The 16,514-nt window shown below is 50.8% G+C and overlaps 2 protein-coding genes across 2 annotated transcripts in view; both read right to left on the bottom strand.

Annotated features, from left to right (window-relative positions):
- Positions 1 to 461: 461 nt before the first annotated feature.
- LOC133343557 (polyisoprenoid diphosphate/phosphate phosphohydrolase PLPP6-like) lies at positions 462 to 7,867 on the bottom strand. The gene is made up of 3 exons (XM_061553242.1): positions 7,491 to 7,867; positions 6,429 to 6,685; positions 462 to 3,903 (listed from the first exon to the last, which is right to left on the bottom strand). The coding sequence occupies exons 1-3, from the start codon at positions 7,544 to 7,546 to the stop codon at positions 3,515 to 3,517; spliced, it is 702 nt and encodes a 233-aa protein (XP_061409226.1). The 5' UTR covers positions 7,547 to 7,867; the 3' UTR covers positions 462 to 3,514.
- A 522-nt stretch (positions 7,868 to 8,389) lies between these two features.
- LOC133343556 (G protein-coupled receptor kinase 5-like) overlaps positions 8,390 to 16,514 on the bottom strand; it is a 28,899-nt gene continuing 20,774 nt past the window's right edge. Inside the window, exons 5-16 of the mRNA XM_061553241.1 lie at positions 16,407 to 16,507; positions 16,098 to 16,190; positions 15,727 to 15,790; positions 15,249 to 15,389; positions 14,922 to 15,112; positions 14,455 to 14,492; positions 13,757 to 13,846; positions 13,397 to 13,605; positions 13,096 to 13,233; positions 12,157 to 12,294; positions 11,929 to 12,060; positions 8,390 to 11,478 (exon numbers count right to left, since the gene is read on the bottom strand). Coding sequence (XP_061409225.1) covers positions 11,440 to 11,478; positions 11,929 to 12,060; positions 12,157 to 12,294; positions 13,096 to 13,233; positions 13,397 to 13,605; positions 13,757 to 13,846; positions 14,455 to 14,492; positions 14,922 to 15,112; positions 15,249 to 15,389; positions 15,727 to 15,790; positions 16,098 to 16,190; positions 16,407 to 16,507 — 1,374 coding nt within the window. The 3' untranslated portion in view covers positions 8,390 to 11,439. The remainder of the gene's footprint in view (positions 11,479 to 11,928; positions 12,061 to 12,156; positions 12,295 to 13,095; positions 13,234 to 13,396; positions 13,606 to 13,756; positions 13,847 to 14,454; positions 14,493 to 14,921; positions 15,113 to 15,248; positions 15,390 to 15,726; positions 15,791 to 16,097; positions 16,191 to 16,406; positions 16,508 to 16,514) is intronic.

The following is a 16,514-nucleotide window of genomic DNA, read 5'->3' as shown; positions in this document are numbered from 1 at the left end:
TGTTTTCCTCTAAACCCAATACACGGTGCACCTAAAATACTATTTATATAGTTATATCCTACATATTATTGAATATACGGGTTAGAAACATTCGTAGCTATTTCAGTAGAAGCGAGTCGGGAGAAAGGAGAGAGACCCACAGTCGGATCTTGACAGCGCCCCCATGAAAGAGGTCGTTGCGCCCCTGTGTGCACAAGTCACTCCGCTTGTGATGCGACTCTCGAACTAGTTTGGTCAAAGACAAAAAAAAATAGCTCTTCTTTGAAAGGTTGCCGACCCCTGGTCCGGACTTTGCTCCCCCAAACTCGGCCCCCTCGACCTCCGGACCCTGTCCTCACCCAAGACGTCAAACCCCACCCCTCCCTACCTGTATTCTGCATTCCTCCAAGGACCTTCAATGTGGGTCTCACGCTCGCCCACCATAGCGCCCTCCACGTCGCTCGACATCACCAGGCACAGAGTTTCTTGCTCAAGAGTTTTATTGTCCCAGGTTCAACTCAAATTTCCCAGGCAACAAGTGGCCAGCACCGTCCTCACCCGTAAAGTTTAATCACAATGCTTATAACTGGCTCATGTAAGCACAAGTTCCCCTGAAAAAAAAAATCCCATAACAAATAATCACAAGGTTCCCAAAAATACCCAATTTGTTCATGCAAGCCTAGCTCTGCTGACGAGACACTGAATGTCAAAACCAGTCCAGAGATTGTTGAATCGATAGTCCTCAAATGATGCCCTCCCAGAAGGCCATGTGGCGGTTTGGATGTTTACTTTTATTTTTTATGTGGAGGGACATATTATGCAGGAGTTGAACTGTCATGTGTAAGGATGCTAAATATATCCTTATTTAATTCAGGTTACCGCTAACACAGAAGCGTGGCAACCCTGCCATGGAATTGACACGGGAGGGTTTCTATTGACTAGCGCCGGTCACGACAGTTTTTATAGCTTTGCCCGGTGGCCAATGCTGGAAGCAAACCCATTGACATAGCGCCGAGCATGCGGTAGAGTAAACGGCTCTAACATTCGGCGACGCGCGACTCTAATTTACCATTTATTAAACGGTACTAAAGTGGCTATTTTTAGTGGCAATTTAAACAACCTTTGTCAACCTGGTAAACAATAACGACAGTTGTTGCCGTTGAAGTAGATAAGGAACGTGTATCGAGCAACTCAGGGCCATTCGCTTCAACTCCCTTTGGTGGTTTGCGGGTATGATCAACTCTACCCTCAGTGTGCTCGAACTTCTCACCTTCGATTAGCACGGTTGGCTTTGCACGGTGCAAAATAAGTTCAACATACATATTGTGGGTTTACTCTCCAACACACTGGTGTGCTGAACTAGTTACTAAATGGCATGCTTTACGTGGCAAACCTTACTAATCGTCTGTCGGGTGGTGGCGAGTTTAACGACATATTTATGTGAACGCGATATAACCCAAAAAAAAAACTCTTATGGATACATAAATTGTTTTGTGGCAGCGGTGAAGTAATCATGGCCACGGCAACCAACTCAGAACGCTGGGGCCAAACTCGGCTGGAGGCAGCTGACAGCGGCAATTTGTGAGCAGCAGTGACTTCTTGGTCAGGGCGATGCAGCGAGTTACAGGTTCAAATTGTATTCTCTGCAGCGACACCGATTGTATTGTTACATATTCTATATTTACGTTGAGGATGCGTTCCTGGAAAACGCGACATTAGGGAAAACAACAAACATAGAAACTTATTTAACAATTGACTTAATGATATACATTTTTAATACGTTCTTGGGGCACAATTTTAGGTGCAAATTTGCATAAACAAATAAGTACCAAAAAAAGAAAACAAAAGATTTCCAAAAATATTTAAGAAGTTTAAATGTTAGTATAGATTACAGGAATTCCCCGTAATAAGTTACAAGATTATGCATTGTTTTGCATGTACGTTTCTGATGAATTTGGGAATATTTCCTTATACATATTTTTTTTAGAATATGCGTTTTTTATGCATATTGTCTGCGATTGTTAAAACTAAAAATGCACGCGGTCAAAATTGACAATTTCACGAGAGGATTTCCCTCCACACGGAGGAGGGAAGCTGAACTAGACAATGCGGAGTAGACAGACGTGGTGGAGTCCCAAGGTGAGGGCCTGGCAAATGAGGATCTGATGCAGCTGGAACGAGCTGAGGAAAGAGGCCGATGAACCGATACCACCACAACAAATATTCACTGGCATCCCTATGTATAGCGGGGGATTCCTGTACTTACCATAGATGGCAGCAGAGATTCCATTTAGAGCAGGGGTCCCCAACCCCCGGGCCGCGGACCGGTACCGGTCCGCGTCGTGTTAGGAACTGGGCCGCACAGCAGGAGGAGAGCGGTGAGTCCGCGCGTGGCCAGCCTCCATTATTTTATTATTTACAACTTCCATCCGCGCCTCTTTCCCGCACTGCGCACTTGTCTCAGTCACAGTTTTGGCAAGCCCACAAGCTCTAACCCCTAGTAGCCAAAATGAGTAAAAAACAAACGTCGCTGGAGAGCTTCTTTGAAAAGGGAGAAAGACCCAATGATGACCCCCCCTCCCCCCAGTCTGTGAAAGAATTATCTTCCACGAAACCGGTCCCTGGTGCCAAAAAGGTTGGGGACCGCTGATTTAGATGGTCCAGTATTTAGGATGGTGATGTTGTAAACACTGTGTAGTGCGCTGTCACGTATACTGCCAAAACTATTGTTATTTGGAAATGTTTCAAAATAATGGAGGCAATCAATGCACTTTAAATCGAATAATGTTCCAAAATTCGCTGGCGACGTTTAGTGAAACAACGTAAATAGGAGCAACGTAAACAGAGGACTTCCTACTCTTTGGTTCTTTCGGTAAAGTCACGTAGGTATAAAATAAAATAAATCACGTTTCAGGCGAACACAAGCGTCCCACCTGATGACGGACACTTGTGTGGCGCCCGAAACGTCATGATTTACAAACTTAGCATCCCGAGCAGCATCACGAGACCACCGTGCTATCCCTGTGAAAATGTAATGGCTTAAATGTAACGCAGTGCAATGTGCATGGGGGTACACAGGCCACATGTGCTTGAAGTTATACACAACTAGCTTTAATACACGGCCTACGTGGAGGATGGGGGGGGGAGATGCGTGACGTCAGCAGGCACACTGCGTAACGCTGCCGCATGCGGGTGACATCACAGATGTGACGTCACCGCTCACTTGCCGTGCAAAATATATCCATTATTGCGCCCCCCCCCCCTCCCAAAAAAAATACAAAAGTCTATTTTTATACTTTTTGCATTGTGTACAGTCTGGAAGTTACCCACATGCCAAATTTCAAGTTTGTTTCATGTTGGGAAGTATGCTAAACATTTCGAACGGACACACATTCACAAATTTCCCTTTTATATATATATAAGTTGTGTAATCAATGTACTAAGTGGGCTAGGGCAAATTTGTCAATGAAGACTGGTAATATATTTCAGCTCGTTATGTCAAGACTTAACAACTGTGCAGAGTCTAAAGAACCATTCAAATCCAATGCGCATATTGCAGCAGCATCTGGCAGGTGGTGGCAGACAACCACATGACCTCCACGAGCCAGGCCTGTAGCCAGCCTTGCACCAGGCCGCAAGCCACGTCGCTTACGTGGTGCCGTCCGAGCATCACGCGCGACAACCCCACGGCCAGAGCCCAGGCTAGCACTAGCCACCAGCCAAGCCCCGCGATCCACCCGGCACCTCCGCCCGCTCCGCTGAACACCAGCATTGCGAGCATAGCGGCGCGCGTGGCATGACCCGACGGGAACGAGTACTGGTCAACGGAGACCGTGGCGAACATGTCCATGCAATTGTGAGAAGGACGCGGTCGCCGCACCACAGCCTTCACCGTTCCCACCATCACTAGGTCCAGCAGCAGCGCTATGGTGAAGGCACAGGCGAGAAAACGGCACCACACGCGAGCGTTATCCTGATTTCACCAACATCGGCGATGTAACAGAGGTACCTTTAAACACACTTAAGTAGGCATGAGTTACTCTTTAGAAGAGCCCATTTACCAAATGAATACAGCTATGCCAGGTGGCATAGTTAGCGCTACAAAGTTACTCACCGCCTGCCAAAACTGAGTGACGACACCGAGAGTGTGGATTGCAAGTGACAGCGGCAAGACCACTGAGGCATGCAATGTCGCTGGGTCGGAGTGCGAGATGCGTACGGACCCTTGTACACACACTCCTGCATTGCGGTGGCACGGACATCTGGAATTGCCAAACCCGGTGGCGTCATTGCACACATTCGGGGTCATCACAATTCATTGCCACGACACGCGTGAGAGATGAACCCGACACTTGTAACGTGCTGCAGTACTCGCACTGGGCAATAGCGGTGGTCCTCTCCTCTACGAACAACCCACCAGCAGTGCACTCGATCTCGTTCGATCTTGGAAGCTAAGTAGGGGTTGAGCCTGGATAGTGCTTTGATGGGTAACCAGCAAGCATGCCAGGATTCCAGAGGGTGCTATGGGGTTGTGCTCTGCGGTGGTCAGCAGAGGGCAGTGCAGCAAAGCCGGTGGAGAGAAAATGGTTACTCTTTGGTTCTTTCGGTAAAGTCACGTATAAAGAGAAAATAATAAATTAAATACTAGCATACGACGTTTCGATTGCAACACAAGCAATCAGGTATAAATGAAATAGAAACACAAATCTAGTATATTTAGAAATGTAATGTAATACAACAGAGAGTCGGATAACATAACAGTCAACACCCTACCTGGTTGATTACGTTCTTCCTGAGAATGCTAAATTTGAGAGAGAGATAAAACACAGAACCAGAGACATATAGACAGACATATAAGTAGAGACAGATATCACAGAGATACATAGGCACACAGAGAAACCACGCCTCTGTGTCGAGGCCTTAAATAGAGAGAGGGGGCGGGGGCGGAGAGAGAGGGAGGGGTTAGAGAAAATTAGCATGTCAAATGAGTGGCATGCTGCAGAAGCTTGGAAAAATGAGGAGACAGGGAGAGAGACACACTGAATTAAATAACATAGCAAAATTTCGAAATGTAATGCAACACAGAGAGTCGGTCAACACACAATTAACGCATAGACTGGTTGATTACGTTTTTCCAAAGATTGCTAAGTTAGAAGTTAAGTGTGAAATTTTAAAGAAAGACAAGACGCAAACACGAAGAACAGACAAAAGCATAGAGGGAGAGGGACAACAGCTGAGACACACAGAGAGAGCAGAACATAAGAACGACAAAACGATTGGAGACAGAGAAAGTACACTAAATCAAATTTCGATTAAGACCTAGCAAAATTTCGAAATGTAATGCAATGCAACATAGAGGGTCGGTCAACACACAATTAACGCATAGCCTGGTTGATTACGTTCTTCCAAAGATTGCTAAATTAGAAGTTAAGTGTGAAATTTGTAAGACACAGACACGAAGACCGATACACAAGCAGAGAGAGACAACAAAAATCCAGAGAGAGAGAGAAAAAACAAACTTAAACTTCCCCGTAGAAGTGGTTCATACTTAATTTGGAGCTTTCGTGACTGCAGGAATTACTCTTTGGTTCTTTCGGTAAAGTCACGTATAAAGAGAAAATAATAAATTAAATACTAGCATACGACGTTTCGATTGCAACACAAGCAATCATCATTATTATTTTCTCTTTATACGTGACTTTGCCGAAAGAACCAAAGAGTAATTCCTGCAGTCACGAAAGCTCCAAATTAAGTATGAGAAAATGGTTCTCATCCATTTTTGGCTACTGTAGTACTCCCAACATGAATCATGAACATCGATATTTTAACCAATTGTCCATTTTGTGAGGTATCTTTAAATTGCTAGTAACTGCAAGCGAATACAAAAAAAATCAACGGACGCCCTGCATGCGTGACATAATTTGTTTGCGCTTGCTGTTTGCTCTTGGAAACCACATTGCTTACATCAATGAGTTTATAAATAGCTTTTAATATCGTTTTAAGTTACCATATGGGGATTTAAATGTTATCGTAGTTTTTATATTGGGAGATTCATACCTGATTATTCACCAATGACTCTCATGTATGATATCATTTCACACATTTATAAATCATCTCACGTACCCCCCCCCTCCCTTGACATTGACACGTACGCCGAGGGGTCCGCGTGTAACCCCCGGTTGACAACTGTAGTGCAGTGGTTCCCAGCCTTTATGGACCCACAGACCAATGTGAACCCTCTAAGAAATGTCTCAAGACCACCAAGTACAAAAAGCATATTTTTAAAGATTAAAACTATGTCAAGTCATAGTATCGGCATCAGTTCCCAGACCACTTCCCATGCCATTGAGGACCCCTGGGTGGGCCGGAGACCACTGCTGTAAAGTACAGTAAACACCAAAATAACACTCATCCAGCAGTGGATTGACATGTCCTTGAGTAGCGCTCACCGAAGAGTATGTTGATCCACCAGTGTCGCTGCACCGCGCTGTGCCCAAGGTACGTGCACAGAAGGCCCCCAGCCAGCCACGGGATGCCGTGACCGCTGACCTCGATGAGCTTCATGAGGGGCCGCCCCGAGGGCCACTTCGACCCGACCCCAGCGCACACGGCCAGGCGGGAGGTCAGGGCCACGTCCCATGCCACCAGGCGGCCCAACAGTGAGGACTCCGGGGTGCCCTCTGCGCCCAGGGGCCTGTGGCTCACGCTAGCACCACCACCAGCAGGCAAGACGTTTAGATACCGTGGTAAATTCGATATTCATGATATTCGCAACCGACATCACGGAATACTTTTCAAAAGGGAAGCGAAGCCGAAATGGATTTTGTCCCCTTCGCATTAGTTGGTTTTAAATGTCTCGGCGATGTGGTTGCGAATATCGTGAATATGGAACTTCAAACCCACGAGCCATGGTATTTGAGAAGCAGAGCACGCAGGGACGAGGACACCGCCTGGCCTGGATCTGACGGCTCAACAATGGAGAGCCGCGGGCCACGGAGGCCCTTTGCTCACGGCCGACGTGGAGGCCCCGTGACCCGGCACTCTCAACGTGAACCGCTTCGTTTACATTTCAGTGGACAATGCCATGCAATGTCCTCGTGTGCTTTTTGGGTTTCGTTTGTTGTCTTTCCCCCGCACGTCCGATTAGCACAGTTGGCTACGTGGGTGCGAAAGAAGTTCAACATAGGGTATACATGCATGTGGTCCGCACCACCGGCTGTGTTTATGCAATAGGCCTTAGGGCTGACACCAATTCCAATGTATGTAAATCGTGATGAAGATATTAATTTTGCCACCAGATCTCGGTAAAAAATCAACTCCCGCTGCCACCCGAACATATGCCAATTCCCGCTTTGTCTCGTTCAAACCCGGACTGGTGGCAACCCGAGAAGACCTCCTGCGGGGAGCCGCAGCTGCGGGCCCCGAACCCGGCGCGGTGCAGGAGGCCGCCGCCGCCGCCGCCGTCCCGCTGCGTCGTCGCACCTCGACGCCGCCGCCGCCGCCGCCCGGACCTGAAGAGCAGGGAGCTCACAAACCCGCGTTGTGTGGCGCGGGATCTGGGCTCCATTGCGCCTCCTCCACACGGACGCCGCCTCTGCCGCCTCCGCCGCTCCCTCTGCCCTCTTCCCGTCGTCGCCCAGAGACACCCGAGCCCTGGACCCCGGAGCTCGACCGCGGAAGTAGCGAGTGGGCGAGACACGCGAGACACGACGCGAGTCTCGGCGATGAAGGAGCCGCCCCCCGACTGGGTGAGAGCGGCGCCGGTGACCCGGGCCGATCCCTCCCGGCAGGGGGCGCCGTCTCCCTCCACTCCCCGAGTCCGGGAGCCAGGCAAACGGATGGAGGCCGGGCTGTAGCCCTGCACCCACAACCATGTCCTGGTTTACATTTTATTAGTGACTTGGCACGTCATCCCTCCGGGGTCGACTGAGTACCAGTTTGTGGGCAAGTCAACGGTTGGTTGCTCAACGTGTCGGCTCGCCACCGCCATAGGAAGGTGGAGTCACGCCACCCACACCGACCCACTGTCGCAAAGGCTGTGAACAGGAGGTGCGCACCGCCTCAATGCTCATTTGGTCACATCCGTTTTTTTGTTTAAAACAATTGAAACATGTGCTGCACGGTGGACTCGTGCAGCACATGGAATGGGATCCGATGGCATTTCCAAAAGTGTAGGGGAGTTAGTCGCGGCCCTCTGTCATTTGCAGAGGTCCGCAATTGACCGAACCACGTGGGCACACACGAGGGGTTGGGGACATTTGGAGCCAAGGCGGTCCCACCGCCTGCTCTTGCAGAGGTGACTCCGCCACCCTCCAGGCATGAGGGTCACGAGGAGCCCCCCGCCACCCCGAGCACTTTGCGATGTTTCCACTCAAACGCACGCCCGAAAAAGCCACCCCTCCTCCGAGCGGGTTCCATGTATTTATTTTTATTTACAAATAATGCTAAAAATTTTTTTTTTTACAGACTACAAATGTTACATCACCTGTTCATACACTACGTACAGAACCACGTAAAGGGAGGCTGGAAGGCATTGAACATTGAAACAAAGTAAACGGCGGCAGAGAGAAGAGACGTGCCGGATCCATTGGTGTCAGTGTCCCCCCCCCCCCCCCCCCCCCCCGACATCCACCCTCCCTCAGTGTTCATCACCAACATCCATGATTAACAATCCATCCTCAGCGTCCACCTTTGGTCCACCATAAACGCCCACCACCTTTGGCATCTGCGCTTCACGTCCGCCCCTCGTGACACCCCTTGGCAGCCTGGCTCGCGGCGAGTTGGCGACACGGGTACGAAATTAACTCACTTGGCCACCACTCCGGTCTTTGGTTAAAAAATATACAATCGACAAATGTAACAAATGAAATATAATTTGACTATGCCCGTGAAATAGAACAGCTGGTCATTTCACTGTTGCAAATCAAACATTTGCAAACGAGGCAGGGAATTTGCCACGAAGTCCGCTCACTCTCGCGCCACCACTCGGCAGCGCTGGCCCGTTCCAACCTCCTCCTGCTCCCAGTCCACCGACCGCTCGACATGAATACGCGAGTACCGCCATTCTACACAGACAGGCCTCCCTCCCGCGTGACAGCAGGCATGAGGTCACGCCAGGGTCGGTGTTGCAGGTGCGATTAAAAGGGTATAACGCAACACGGAGCACAGGGGGTGAAGAGTGATGATAATTTGAGTGGGGGGGGGCGTTTCACCATTGCCAATTCCCACCACTGGCCCAGTCACGCATGCGCACAGCCCACCCCAGCGCTGTGCTTGTGTCGTGTTCAAAAACCTGTTAAGGCAAACATACATTTGATACTGTGGTCCAATAAATCAGTAAACACAAAAGTTGTAGGTGACAATTCTAAACCTATACCATTCCCTGAATGTGTTGTAAACATTTGGGCACTGACACTACACGTCGCTACACAACCGCACAGCACAGTGTCACATCGATGCAGCAAATAAGACGATGACCACGCAAGACGATTAGAGGGGGGGGGGGGGGGGGTGAGCGCAGTGTGGGGGGGGGGTTACCCCCCCTCCTTCCCGAGGGCCTGGGGTTTCACACTCGTCACGACCACTCGGCTTCATGAGCAAAACGCGTGCAGCCCCGATATTGGCGCACAGCCAGCCCGTGGCTCCACCACCGCTCGTTCACTCACTCGCCCGCCCTCACTCGACTCGGGAGGGCAAGTGAGTGAGTGAGCAGTCACGGCACCGTACGAGGTCGCGGTGGAGCCTGGGAGCATGCAGTCATGGCACTACACACCTGCACGCAGCTCGGCCAGCGGCTATTACCTGTAACCGCCACGTGTCAAAAACAAATCCTTACTAAACATTACATATAAAAATACACAATGACGTTAAAAAGCACAGATTGAAAAGATATCCCAAATTTCTATGTTGACATTTTCAAAAAAGTGAAAGATTGAGAAAAATATTAATAAAAATGCACCATATGCTCAACTGTTGATTATGGCTTTAAACTCTATGCTGGAAATATACATCTAGGGTTATCCTGCGGACGTTTACAAACAAGATTGGATGGCTGACGCCGAATACGTAGACACGGCCCGACCAGGCTTCTTCAGCACTGGTGGGTGGTATTCGATTGTGGAAAAGGAGGACGATGAGAGAACCAGCGCAGAGGGATCGACCCCGTGGAACGATATAGTAGGTGGCAGAAATTCAAGCGGCACGGTGTGGAGCACTGGCTGGGTAGCCCAGGGGAGCGATTGCAAACGGGGAAGTAGGAGGCAAGCCGTGGAGTCTCCAGGATTTGCAGGCAGCCACCGGGACACAAACTCCAGCGAGTGACAAAGGGAAACCCAAGGGTGGAAGGCTGGGATAACTCCAGGGAAAATAAGAGGATGTGTTCAGCGGATGCAGGTTTGCAAAAGAACTAGCAGGATGTTGCAGTAATGCAATAGAAAACCAGAACGAGATTTCACGAGTGAAACTAGGTGATTGTACTAAACGTTTACGCTCCGTTACACAAGTGGCGGGCAGTGGAGTTGTTGTGCAGCAGCGCACATTGTGGTGCGAAGCAAAGACCAATTGCAGCCAAATATTTAGACAAACAGCTTTTGCAGTGTTTCCCCTATTTGTAATGCAGACCACAGCTGTGAATTGACTTTAAATGAACAACAAAAAATCGTGAACGTTTGCCTTGCGGAATTACATAGCCAGGACTTCAGGGACACAAAACTGGTAGAATGCAGACAAAGAGGCGTTGTACAACGTGCAGGCAGAAGACACAGGAGCCATCCCCCCCCCCCCCTTCAATTCTGATGGAGAAGCACATCCTCCGTAGCTACATCAACACAAGACTCCCATGCGACATGGCCCACAGGGTGCTTGGGACAGCCACCGCAGCCCAGCTGGGGCGAGATGTCGGGCCAAAAGACTACTTCTGTGCCAGCAGCCCCATGACCACAATTGGCGAGGAGGTGGCAAGCCAGGGTCTGCAGGTCAGGTTACATCCCGACGGCCGGGGAAGGGAGGCTGCTTGAGTACTGCGGCAGGGTCGACCGGGCTCTGCGTTCAGCGCACAGTTTGAAGCATCAACATATTTAACACTCTCTCTGCATTTAGCTCCGAGTACTGATTTTGACTGTAATACATGCACGCACGCGTGCGGACGCAAGGAGAAAAGTGGCATGTACAGAGTCTGCGGCCGCAGAGGGAGACGTGGAAGCGCAACGCAGGTAGTGTGGTTTGCGTCCCCGCGACGGTCCCTTGCAGAGCCAGCAACTTTCTCGCCGTGGCCACACGACGAGGGTTCGCTTCCCGGCCAGGCGGGGCACACCGGCGGCATTGGTAAACTCAGAAGTCCGGCGCTGTCCAAATGGTATCGCGTGTAACATCACAAGCACGCACGCGCATGGTGCAGTGTTCCCATTCTGGTCGAAAAGTCTGTTGTTGGTGTTTTACAATGTTCGACATCATCCAGGCCGTCTAGTCATCCTCGCCACCCTCCTCACGGCCGAAGCAAACCTGAGGACACACAGTCACCAAGCAGGTTCTGTCAACACCACATCTGCCACACGGCATTTCTTGCATAACCCTCAGTGTTTGTTATGTAACCGAAACATGAGCGAGTACTGTCACCGCACGGCAATGACCCCGTGCGATTGCACGAAGGGCACACAGTAGAGCAGCCGATTGCAAATGGTGCCACTGTGTGCGAGCGGCTTGGTAACATGCATGCAGTCATGGCACTCGGAGCTTCCAAAGTCCCACCCCGACCACAATCCCTCCGTGTCCAACCAAACTCCCTGCCTCTCCCTCCTGGCCAGACTCCATACTGAATAATTAAATACTGAACAATGGGCATGAATCCATGGATGCTACGTAACCTCCGCTGAACACACGTCTGCTGCGTTAACATAGGGTGTGGGAGCTCATACCACACATGCTCATGTGCATATGAGGGTGTGCGCCCACCTGGCGTCCAAAGAGCCTCTGCAAGAGTCCCTTCTTGGGGGGCTGTGGTGGCAGGTTGTCATCGAGATCTGGGGTGGGCGCTCCGTCCGGTCCAAACACATTCAACTCTTTGAAGCATTCCGTCTCGATCATCTAAGACACAAGCACAGGCACACATCAAGAGGGTCCGTGGGGGACACAGGGTTCAAGTGGGCAGGGGGGTGCATGGGCACTTTCTGGGGTCCGCACCTCATCCTGCCAGGGTATGGGAACGCTGCCGGTGGAGAACTTTGAGTAGAAGTCATCGTCGGCAGGGTCCAGGTTGACTCCCTTCACTGTGGAGAACTGCTCAATATCGAGCACGTCCTTGCAGTAGACAGCGCGAGGCTGTCAACACACGCAGACACAACACACACACAGTCCCCATGCCGTTCCAAAGGCAGTTGCAATCACTGAGGATCTCGGCTAGGAGTGCAGTTGACAGCGGCAGAGGTCACGTGACTAAATGTACCTGTGCTAACCGAAACACAGCACGGCCGCACTCTTGCGCCACTCATCTCGCTGTGTGACCATAGACCAATGGCGTGCCACTGCAACCCGCAACAGCGTCTCATTTTTCATCTAATGCAGTTTTTTTCCTAATGTTTTTATCTGTAATCTCATGCAGTTCCAAAATGGAAACCCAAGCACTGGGCTCACTCTGTTGAGCTCCATTTTTTATGAGATTACTGATTGAGCATGAATTAAATTAACCACAATATACCGCTAAGTGGTGGTTACATCATGGCGGCATCTGCGTTTCGGGAGGTGCACAATTTAATCACACTCTTTTTTTCTTCAGATGGACAATAATGCTCACCACAATATAACCCTACCCAAATGCACAAAGACATATTAGATTCAAATTTTTTAAAAGTCTGATGTGCGATTGTTATACTGTTCAGAAGTGGCTTTAGTGACGCATTGCCACAGACGCCATTGCTGACTCGGTCTCCAAGTCTGGCCGAGGTGAGAGGAGTAAACAAACGGCACCCATCACAGGCCAGGGCGTTGCAGCAGCTCCGGTTTTCAACCGAGCGGCCATTACATTTATACACCAAGCGATCGTGCCACCCATTTAATTTTCGTTACTTGCTCCTCCTTTGACAAAGCGCTTTTTTTCGACATCGCAAGGTCGCGTGTACGCACATCGGGCACAAAGGGTGGGTCCATAATGCCAGCCTCCAGCCGCTTGAAGTTGATGTTTCTGAAGAATGCGTGGGCCTTTACATCCGATGCTCCACCTCCTTGGCAGCCCAGCCGCTCCCGTGGGTCTTTGGTTAGAAGCTGCAGGGCCCAACAAGAGGTCACGGTAGTTAGAGAGGCATCAAATAGGCACATAGGGCCCACAGATAACAGTGAATATACAGGTCATGGTGGTCACACAGAAGCCCACAGTAGACACACAAGGCCCACCCAAGTCACGGTGCATGTGAAAAGAAGAGCTCACCAGTGAGCAAAAGGTGCGGGAATCCTCAGAGAACTTGTCCGAGAACTCAACAGCGTCCTCCTTGACGCGGCGGTCCACTTCCTCGCGCTTCACCTTCTCCTTGCGGCCACGGAACGGCGAATGTCCCTCCAGCATCTCGTATACGAGGCAGCCCAGGCCCCACCAGTCAGGCCAGAACGTGTAGCGCTCGTTGTTAATCACTTCCGGAGCTGCACAATGATGTACGCACGCACGCGAACGCACGCTCATTATCACGACGCTCCCACCGTTAACAGCAGCAGTTACCGTTCACATTCGCGTCAAAATGGCTAATATACCAGGCTAGGTGCACTCAACCAACGAAGCAAGTCACAGCCTTACCCATGTACCCCACTGTGCCGACGCGACCCCGGATGCTCTCCCCTTCGGGAATCTTAACAGCCAGGCCAAGGTCCGATATCCGAATGTGGCCTGTGGATGACAGAACACGTGACTCGCATACATTCACGCCAGTGCTAGTGCCGCACGTTATCACGAAGAGACGAGAATACCTCAACTTTTCTCCTGACTCAGCAGCAACCTTCACAGGCAGCCGAAGAGACGCAGCGTGACCCCGTGAGCATGCATGCAAATGCCGCAGTATCTCAGAATAAATCATTTTTCAGTTATGGAAGAAGAAAATATGCAGCCACACCCGAAAAACAATCATTACTTGTTAAAGTAAATCACAAAAGTGTCCCCAACTGCTGTGCTGACCGGGCTGTGCCACACGGCGTTACAACCTGCCAACAGCTGCAGGAGCAAAGGTTAACACGGCTCATTTACAACGGCCGCTACATTGTTGCCAAAAACAAAACCTATAGTTAAAGTAATTATGACGTCAGCAGGGTAGGGAAAAAATCCCCCATCCACATTCCCACGCAGGTTTTGCAGGCTGGGTTTCCAGTTGCTGCACACCTACCAGTCGCCAAACTGCGCACTCAACATCACCCGCAGGGCCCCCAGGCAAAGCGAGAGACAGGGTCCTGCGGTCAATTCCGACAGCTGGAATGATTGGCACTGCAGCCATGAGCACTCACCGTAGTCGTCCAGAAGGATGTTTTCTGGCTTGAGGTCCCTGCAGCGAGAGAATATTGTGTCAGGAGAATAGTCTCACTGCGGTGCAGGGGGCAGCCATTACAGATACAGTTGAGGAGGGGGTTAGCAGTTCAGTTCACTCACTCCACAGGAAGTATGGATGGTAAAGTTGACCAGTTTTTTTTTGTGGGTCTCGGGTAGCTCAAAATGTGGAAGGAAAAACCGGAGGACCCGGAGAAAAATCCACAAGACCACAGGGAGAGATATATACAAACTCCAAATATATAGACGTCAGGGTCGGGATCGAACCCACGACCTCATGTATGCCAGGCGAAGTCATTAACATCTCGCCACCGTGGCAAGATGTCATGGTCAATGGGTCGCTGCGAATGTTGTGGTCAATGTGGGAGCGATAGAGAAGAAAGCCCCATCACATCCCCCCCCCCATCCACCATTGAGCCAGCGGCACCTGTAGACGATGCCCTCGTGGTGGAGGTCGCTCAGGCCACACGTGATCTCAGCGGCGTAGAAGACGGCACGCTCCTCCTCGAAGCCAGGGTTGCCCATGTTGTAGATGTGGAACTTGAGGTCACCACCGTTCATGATGGTGAGCACAAGGCAGAGCGCGTCCTTGGTCTCGTAGCCATACGCCAGGCTCACCTGCACCGCGACAGACGGGCCAACCCCCCATCATTACACATTTGGCGCCTGACGCCATCGCCACCATTGTCCCACTTTTGAACAAACCGTCGGTGGCATCTAAGGCAAGGTTATGGTCAGGGGGCAGCATACTCACCACAAACCTGCTGTTCACCTTCTCTAGGATTTGCTTCTCATTGAGCGCCATCGTTTCTCCTTTCCTCTTTTTGATCCTCTTCTTTTCGAGCTTCTTGCACGCGTACATCTTGCCGGTGGCACGCACCTGACAAGCGCATACCTGCGGGCATGGATTACAGAACATGCACGCACGTCGTGCATCCTTCACAGCAGTTCCATACAGACCAAACACTCACTGAAAAATTACAATCGCACGATCACTCCTTGACGGGACTACGATCCGTTGGAGGGAAAGCCGAAGTCATCCTCCCGTCACCCTAACATGAGCTGAGTTGACGGCTACGAGTTTCCATCTCACGCCCACTGCCCGGACTCCCTGAGTCTATTTGAGCCGTACGAAGTACCCGCGTGAGAATAAAAATGGAGCCAGGAGTCCTGCATCCCGAACACGAAAGTCCCGAGTGTTGTGGCCCTCCTGGACCAAGTGCTTCACTCACCTCCCCAAAACCACCCTTGCCCAGCACCCGGTACTGCCGGAATGTGTTTTTCGTAACCGGCTGCCTAAACCAGGAAAGGCAAAAGCATCGCACGCATTAGAGGGTTTTCAAGCACACATTACATTGCGACAGGTGCATCCTTCTGATCGCGGGAGCGTACCGATTCTATGCACCGAAACGTGAGCTCACTTGCCTGCACACACCACCACACATCGTACTGGTCCTTGCTCACAGCACTCGCGCACACACTGGGCCGCAAGCACAACCTTCAACGCACTCCAGGAATGACGCCTGCAGAGTTCGACACCCCACGTGCCTAAGTGTCCACAGCACACAGCCGGCATCGTGCACACGGCTCCACATGTACTCACCGCTCCAACCATTTCCACTGCAGGAAGCGCGAGAAGTACATGCTCTCCTGGAACTCCTGGAAGGGCTGCCTGCTGAGGTACTCATGCAGCGCCCTACGCATACAGACACCTCCATGTTAGACGTACCAGCGGTAACGACACATTTCGATCGCCGCCGCTGAGATGTTCACGCAAGGTGGTTACAGTTACGGACACAAAAGCATTTTAGGCAGTGGCAGGCCGCGAGGCAAGGCACTGTGGAGAGGTTCGGTACTGCGGAAAAGTGGTGGGGCAAATGAGGTGCTTGGCTTGAGCTGGGCTTAGACTCACTTGGCGGAGGGACCGAAAAGCTCCTTGCAGGGATTCCCATCCAGGTTCTGCTGGCACTGTCTCACCAGCTCATCGCTGATCCCCGGTACTGCCTCTGGTGACTGGAGC

Source organism: Lethenteron reissneri, chromosome 17 (assembly GCF_015708825.2).
Source record: "Lethenteron reissneri isolate LAM-NWPU_2019-01 chromosome 17, ASM1570882v1, whole genome shotgun sequence".
NCBI lineage: Eukaryota > Metazoa > Chordata > Hyperoartia > Petromyzontiformes > Petromyzontidae > Lethenteron > Lethenteron reissneri.
The sequence above is the reverse complement of the archived record's forward strand: the minus strand, read 5'-3'. Positions and strand labels throughout refer to the sequence as shown.

Coding starts and splice junctions, on each gene's coding strand:
- LOC133343557 (XM_061553242.1), bottom strand. CDS start 7,546: ATGGAGCCCAGATCCCGCGCCACACAACGCGGGTTTGTGAGCTCCCTG. Junction 6,686..7,490: donor GTGAGCTCCCTGCTCTTCAG/GTCCGGGCGGCG, acceptor TGGTGGTGCTAG/CGTGAGCCACAGGCCCCTGG. Junction 3,904..6,428: donor GTGGATCAACATACTCTTCG/GTGAGCGCTACT, acceptor CCTTCACCATAG/CGCTGCTGCTGGACCTAGTG.